We start from the raw sequence: 8,331 nt of genomic DNA, 5'->3' as shown, positions 1-8,331 counted from the left end.
ATTTGGAGGTGTCCTACTTTTGCTTAACCTAAATGAACCTTCAAATGAGGATCGGATATTCACATCGCGAAACATTTATCTACCTACTATAGGTACAATTAAAAACTGTAATCCCTTAACAACCATCCATTAAAGGCTGTCCCAAATGATATTAAACATACTTCGTGACGTCATTTTTCGCCCCACTTATCCCTCAAGTACCACTGAAAGGCGGCACTGTATCACTGATAGACGATAGCGTTTCCGCTGCGCGTGCGCACCCTTTGATCTTCAAGTGTTTCGCTTTAACGTAGCTATTAATGTGTTTTGGCTATTCGTCAATGTTCGTGTTTATTGTTTTGTAGTTGAGCTGAGGAATAACTCGTTTGTTGGAATATAAATCAGTGTTGAATATTTGAAAGGTTAGTAGGGCCCGTTCATACTCCTTTCAAATAGGATTGTAGCCATTGTGGAAGCGAGATGGTGTGGTACACTGCACGTAGTGGCATCCCTCTTGGTTGGTTACTTTAAGAATTCAAAATAACTTACATTTCTTCATTCAGAAAAATAGAATATGCTGTGCTATTTAATAAATTATCAGTTTAAAAAGTGTCTTAGCACAACCTTTTTATACATAAAAGGATCAAAGGGAAATCTTAATTATTTCGACAAGTAGCACGCAAAGTAACTAAAAGTACCACTGAATTAAATCCGATACTCTAACAACTGATTGTTATAAATCTGATCTATAAAGGTCATGTATTTGTACCTCGTGAATAATTTATTGGGTTTTAATGTAGTTTTTTTTAAGTTGAATTAATATTCAAATGTATATAAATCGATGGGTGAACACGAGCGTTCGTTAGCACGCAATAAATCGACGTAATCCGACGGCGCATAAATCGCGACTTTGATCCATTGCGCAGGAGTTCAAAATAAAGTCCTGTTTGTACTAACATTGCTACAGTTGATATTCATTCTAAATTGGATTGAAATTTTGGATTTTTTTAACATTCTGAGTATGTAGGAAATCCTTTTTAATCGAAAAAAGATTTTTTTAACCGACTTTAAAAGGAGAAGTTTCTCAAATCGTCTGCTTCTTTAATTGTTTGCATGGAATATGTCTCGGAAGTTCGGACTGGATGAATCGATTTTGTCGATTATTTCTTCATGTTACGTGAAAATACCTGTTATTTGGACCCATTAAATATTCATCACATTTGACTGCAGTTTTATTTGAAGTTGGTTGTTCATAAAATAAATAAGTTGAAGTAAAGTTTAATCTCTACTTATTAAAACATTTATTATGAACACAATCGTGACAAGTTACATGTTATAAATATAAAAAGGTGAAGACAAAGCGTGATGCACAAAGTTAATATTTTTTTATATGGTCTGGTTTGTCCAAAGAAGCGATGGCCTTTTCTTCTTCCAAATCTTTCTTTAGGGTACAGCATAACCTGGAATTTTTGATAATACAGGTGTAACATCATTATTTCAATCAATTCAGCATATCGATGAGCATCATAATTCCATTTTTTTAACTAATATTTACTAAAATAAAAGAGCTAGAGCTAAAATCTTAGTATACGCTAAATAAGTCAAAACCATTCAGGAATTAAATGAAATGGAATATTTTATTCTACTGTTTGAGAATAAATGTGAAGAAGTAGACCTTCAGGTCGTATCCAACATTTTTACAATAAAAATTGGGCCAATATAAATTACTGTGGACATAGATTACGAACATGTAGCCAACACGATAAATAACGTACCTCAAAGTAAGAAAGTAGAAGATTTCCACCAGGCTTAGGAAAGAGAAACCCAAGAACAAGCCGAGCAAGCCTCCGCAGTTGGCGAGGAAGTCCGTCACACCGAACAACTCGGAACGACGCATCGACACGAACCTTGACTTCTTGAAGTATATTTCTAACTTGGAGAATGTTAACCTGAAATCACAACATATGAGTGTCATGATATACTTAAACCATTCCTGAATATGATGAAAGAGATAAAAATACTACGAACACTAAGCTTCCATTGTATCTTGGAACAGTATAGACCCTGTTGGGCACAGCAAGGTTTAGGCGAAAGTAAAAACGCCAACGTTTGGTAAAATATACAAGTAACGCTATAAGCCTAAATATTTTCTAATCCAAATTTGAAATAATTCTACATCAAACACAAAGAGAACGTTTAAGTCAAGTTTGGACGTTAGGAACTCACTTGTTAAAAATGTCCGTGTTTTTAAAATAAAAGGAATTATTTTCAACCGTTGCTGTCATTTTAATGACCCGTGATTTGTGGTATGCCGTCTTCAATATTTCAGCCTCATAGTCAATAGCGCTGGTACACGATGGTAGACAGTGGCATTTTGCTGTTTGTACATCTGATTCTTGTTCGAGAACTTTTTCTGTAAAATATTAAACATTTTCATGTCTTTTACTTAAAATATTAGTATTTTATCCAATGATTTCCTTATGTTCTAGTTCTGTAAATTAAAGTGCTAATTGTTAATTACATTTATGAGCAAATATCACACCTTGAGCCCACGAAACACAGAGAGCATCACGCGCAGTGCATAAAGTTGAACTGTTGTCATCTAAAAAATAATTAAATAATATAAGTGAATTATCAAAACCTTCCAAAAATGAACATTTCTCATAAGATAAAAAGGGACTTACGAGGCATGTAAAATTCCACACAATTGCAAATTTTATAGGTCATGTTAGATATGCATTCTATCTTACAGTTGTTCGCTGTATAGATCTTGAAATACCTCAAATACCTTTCATCGGGAAAATAACATTGTAGTCTGAAAAAAATTATATTTTTGTCCACACTTTGATAAATTTCAAGTGAAGTAAAGACTATAAAATAAATATATTTGTAATTAAAAAGTATTTATTAGTTAATGTAATTTTTCTTTCGAATCATAAATTATAAATAATCTTGTGCTTTCTTGTATTAAACTATTTTATATGACTAAACAAAGCGGACAATAATTATAATCAGTTTTTATAATTAATTAAAAACATACGTTTCCGCGTCGTATTTTTTGAGGCTATCAGACGTGTTTATGTAACTTAGGCTTAGGGCCATCGAAGAGACCTGATCATGCAGAACAGCGTAGTAGTACAAAGACGATTGGGGCAAATCTGCTGGATGGTGGATATACACCTGGAAACATATAACAAGCAGGAAGATAGCATAAACACCTGTAACTACGTCTTTTCGAATGACTTCTAAAAGGAGATTCTCAATTCCAGTGGATTCTTCCCACGTTTTTATATTCTCACTTTCTTGAAAACTTCTGGACCGATTTTGATAAAATTTTCATGGAGTGACATTGAAAAATGTGGGTATTTAGATTTTTTAACCTATTATGATTATTTAAAATCTTTTTAACAATATCATAACTTCTGATTTTGCTGATTCTGCTTTCATTTAACTCGAAAAAGCTGTCATTTAGTACCATAAAAATTTCATGAAGTTTTCCTTTGCAGTTTTTATGTGAAGTCGGTCGCATGTCTTTGTGCTAATATACTTATAAAAACTATTATACCCACCTTGAAACCAGATTTGTCACCGTTACAAAGTTTGTCGCGATACCTACTATAGTGAAAGAGTTCGATCTCTACGTCTGGATATTCCCCATTTTCCTGCAATGCAAGGAGCAATACGAATCAATGGTCATGAAAACAAAAGTCTTACAGAAATCTTATCAATGGTTTGATTATTATTGTTTGCTACTTACCGAACCTGGTAAAGGGTAATAATATTTAAGATGGGGAGTGTACCCATTGACTATAGACCAGCCACTAATATTTTTCCGAGTACTCAGATATTTATATTCTTGTTGTAAGCTGAAAATATTTTTCACATTAAAAAAAAACGTAAAAATTGCTGTCATACTAATGATATGTCATATAATAAAGATCCACGTTTTTTAAAAACAACAATTACAAAAAAGACAGTAACCTGTGGCACACCTCCGTACGACATAAAACTGTGAAAATCAGAGTAATAAACTGATTTACAAGTGAGAACATCAGAAATGCCTATGGGATGTTGTGATCCCAATCACAGAGATCCCAAGCTTTTAAAATGACACTGACTTGGCCGCGGCAATCATCGTTGAAATGCCCTTTCTTATCAATATAAGTATAGATAAATTTAAAGATTATTACTTTTCATTGCGAAGAATTTCATCAGCTGGCAGGGAATTCATGTTATAGCATACCCCTTCCTTTGTGAGGACTTCTTGGAAGAGATCATAACAAGACATGGGTTCACCGTGAACATGGCAACCGTCCAGAAAATCGTAGCGTTTAGGAGCTACCTACAATGATAAAAAAAAATAACGAATTATTTAGTAGAACAGAGATCGCTAAACTTAAAATCATTAAGAAACTCGGAAATTTTTTCCGTTTTGGATGTACTTATGGCTAGTGTATGCAATTTATGGGCATTCTTATTTAATATTATTTTTTTAGACATAAAAAATAAAGTTAAAAAGCAATAAAGACTAACCTCGTGTAAATGGCGGACGACGGAAGCGTCGCTCAAATTATTTTCAAATAATTGATCACTCAGATAAAACAGTTTCTGCCGCTCTAAACCACATATTCTTGAAACATCATCATACATGGCTATTTCTTCTCTAAGGCTAGAACAGGAGAAGATGTGAGATGTTAAATACATGATAAGTTTTTCCGAAAATTTAGAAATGGGACGTGGATGGAAAACGTAAAACGTAACATTGATTGAAACAAATAAATATAAAAGCTGCAGTATAGATAACATGGGAAAAAACAGAATTTTAGAAGATTTGACTGTAAACAAACTGTTCGGTGCATAATGAAGTTGTTTGAAATTTTTGATTCTTAGACAAATCCGGTAACATTTATTTTTGTAATGGAACGGTTTTAAGGAAACTAATTGGAGGAACTTTTAATATCTTACGTCTCATTGATGGTTATATTGTTATTTTCAGAAATTTCCTTTAGTTTCATTGTTACAGCCGTGTAGTTATATACGTTTGTCATACATTTTGATTGGGGACAGATTGTCACTGATGGAAAAGGTACCTGAAAAAAAACCAAGGAACAATAATTTGCCTTCAATTCGATTTTGCTTTTCTACGACAATATTTTTTTACCTTTCCTACTGGCACAAGATGCTCGTTGACAGTAACGATTACTGGACTGGTTTTCCATTTAAGCCAGACCTTGCTTATAAGGAAGAGGCACATCGACACACTAGCAATGAATGTTATTACCCAGAATATTCTGAAAACAAATTATAGTATACGAAGTAAATTAGAGTGGGATTGAAAATATTAAATTAATAGAAATGGAAAGTTTAAGAAACTCCCAAAATACAAGTTGAAAGAACATAATTAGATACTCGGGAATCCTTTAGTTGGGCACTGAGTTTATAGTGGCAGATAATCTTTTATCTTGCATGAGAGTGAAAAGAATCATCCACCACTTACTTTTCAACTAGCGTTACTCCTTTTCTGGTGATGTACGGCAGACCATGCAGAGTGGTGTTGTTCGCATAATCTAACATGAGTTCTTGCACTAATAACTTCTGTCGTTTCCTTCTGGCTTTCCGAACACAGAAGTCCCCGTAGACGTTAGTAACAATAACCACTTCGTTTTCATCCCTTGAAATAAATTCAAGAGACATTAAATTCTTTACAAAATCAAAAGGAGCAAAAACATTGATCTGGAATTCTAGGCTAAAATGAATAGCTAAAGATCACTTGAAGATAACAGATTATGAACATAAAAAGGGGGATCAATTCAAACATTTTACAAAGAAAATGAACTTACTCCATTTTATTTTGAATGTTTTAACTTTCACGCGTCCTTTCCCACTAGCGATGGTTTTGCAACTAGGGCTATGGGATACTCAGCTAATACTATTTTGTGTAATTAGGTTAATGGCTCTCGTTACAACCACATCGGAGCTTGGGGACTGTTCAATTATAAACAGCAAGGTAGATCGAATGTAATTGTATTTGTGTAACCACAGGGTACCCAGAATGGGTTCCTACCTATACTGTCATATAGTGATGTGGCCAGGTGGCCTCATTCTTCATGTATATTCTGCTCTTTGAGAACACTAGAACGACATTAGTCATCAAGCGACTTTGAGGAAATTAATGTACTTTTGTTTGCTGCTCGCAATTTGGTAGTTCACAAAACAAACGGTATTAAGCTGATATAAAAAAATCTTAATGGATGACCTTTTGTTGTACAGTGCACCTACTCACTGCCTGCACTGACTGTGTAAGTTTGGAGTAGGATGTGGAAAATGTACCAAAACCGTCAAAAAAAGTACAAATAATTTAAAAAAGAAAACTCTGTGGTTCATCACTAGTCTTTGCTTCCTCTTCCTTAATTAATAGGTCATAACTAGCTGGTAATAGAACTAATTAGTTAATGTAACGGTGGCCTAGGGTCGTAATATATGAGACACATTGTCACCTGGTCCATTGCTATAAGTCACGATAAATTAAAGTGCACTTGACGCTAATAATTTAGTATTTAATGTTGAGCTTTTTGGATGCAACTAATTTTTGATCTAACGGTTTCAAAATCCAAGAAATATGACGATATTAAGAGCTCATATTTTGATGAATTCCGCATCATAATGGAAACCCTATTTTCCACTTCATCAGAAACAGAAACTGATTACATAAACGCATAATAAACCTATTAGTCATGATGACATTTTTTGTGATTCCCAACGAATAAACAAAGATAAACCATGGAAGACTGACGGGCGACACGAAGACGCCGTCACTGTAACCCATAAAAAACATTGACAAGATTTATTTCTTATTCAATTTAAAATCTTTCGAACAAAGCGGGAATATAAACTGTTCATTGGATGAGAAAGTTTAAAGTGTAGTGATGTGTGTGGATTAAAAAGTTATTTTAGAGTTGTCTGCCGAAGTTCGGTCAGTCTCGTCTTGATTGTAATAGATTATCGATTATATGCACGTCACTATTTATTCTCGCGAGAAAAACTGAGAAAAGGTACAATTTTTAAAATCTCACAATTATTTTTTCAACTTAACCTATTCTTAAAAGGCAAACTGATATTTAGCATTTCTATTTGGCAAAAAAATGCCAGGTCTAACTGCAATTTCTAATAAATTGTCAGGTGCAAAAAAAAATGGAAAATGTTACAGCACATATTTACGCCTATGGCATGTAAAACAACATTAATATGCAGTTTACTTGAAGTTGTCAACGTTATTGAGTACTTCCTGTACAACTTTGATCTATTACATGACTGATTAATTCATATATTAGTTCCATAAACGAAAACAAATTTACTTAGTGCTGTTATCAAACTGTCCCTAACTGCAATATAAACCTTATTACAACAGATTAAGGATCAAAAGATGAAATTCTGGAGTAAGTGATTCTTGGTAAACTGTTTATATGTGGGACACAGCTGTGTTTTAATTTGACAGCGTATGATATGTTAAGTTGTAAATGATTGTTCGGAACATGATTGTAAGGTTAAATTATTATGTAATGTGGTATTATCATTGACTTTATCTAGAAATTTCCTGTTTCAAGATAGATTGAGTGAGCTTGTTAGATTATCGTTAGAAGTTTATAGCACGTGTTATATAAAGCGTAACTAATGGTTAAACTAAACTAAAACTAACTAAAAGTTCAATTGCTAAGTAATTTAGAAAAATATATTCAAATCATAATTATTATTCTAGTTCTGACACATGCATTCGGTAACATCAAAAGGAACTCTTATCATAATGACCCTATTACACATCATAATGTTTGATGTCAATTAACCTTTAGTAATTTATTGCTTAGTTCTGACTTGTCTGACATACCAAAAGTTCTCAAATTTTTAATTTTTTAAGCAATACTTGGCTCAACAATATGCGAATTACCTTAGCTGCCTTGTGGCTACTATCACAGACAAGTAAAAATATTATTAAATCTATTTTCTGCTTGTCCTTGACCTTTCAAGTAATTAGGCTCTACAAAATGTATGCTTTGAGCCATCCATTCCTTCTAATCATCATATTGACGTAACCCTCTCTTTGTCATATCCTATTTAAGTCCATCCATCTGTTCAGTTTTTTTAGCATTCAGTAAACTCTATCCTAAATGATAAGCCTTTATTTCAAAATGTCAAAGTACGAAAAAGTTTTCAACCTTCAAAAAGTCCTCATCTATAAATATCCTCTAATCTCCATCTAACTTCACGTAGGTACTTTCATTAAGCGACAATACATTAGTTTTTATCGGTTCACATTGTGAGCGGATTGCCGCTGTCAATGTTATCACGGCTGTATCT

The 8,331-nt window shown here is 33.3% G+C and overlaps 1 protein-coding gene across 1 annotated transcript; it reads right to left on the bottom strand.

Moving 5' to 3' along the window:
• Positions 1-1,341: 1,341 nt before the first annotated feature.
• Positions 1,342-6,253, bottom strand: LOC113500897 (pickpocket protein 28). The gene is made up of 13 exons (XM_026881821.1): positions 5,477-6,253; positions 5,141-5,270; positions 4,945-5,069; positions 4,513-4,648; positions 4,170-4,321; positions 3,737-3,845; positions 3,549-3,641; positions 3,020-3,159; positions 2,664-2,794; positions 2,522-2,581; positions 2,206-2,392; positions 1,755-1,928; positions 1,342-1,439 (listed from the first exon to the last, which is right to left on the bottom strand). The coding sequence occupies exons 1-13, from the start codon at positions 5,671-5,673 to the stop codon at positions 1,355-1,357; spliced, it is 1,719 nt and encodes a 572-aa protein (XP_026737622.1). The 5' UTR covers positions 5,674-6,253; the 3' UTR covers positions 1,342-1,354.
• Between the last annotated feature and the right edge of the window lie 2,078 nt (positions 6,254-8,331).

This window comes from Trichoplusia ni, chromosome 14, assembly GCF_003590095.1.
Source record: "Trichoplusia ni isolate ovarian cell line Hi5 chromosome 14, tn1, whole genome shotgun sequence".
Taxonomy (NCBI): domain Eukaryota; kingdom Metazoa; phylum Arthropoda; class Insecta; order Lepidoptera; family Noctuidae; genus Trichoplusia; species Trichoplusia ni.
This window is presented reverse-complemented; position numbering and strand designations above follow the sequence as displayed.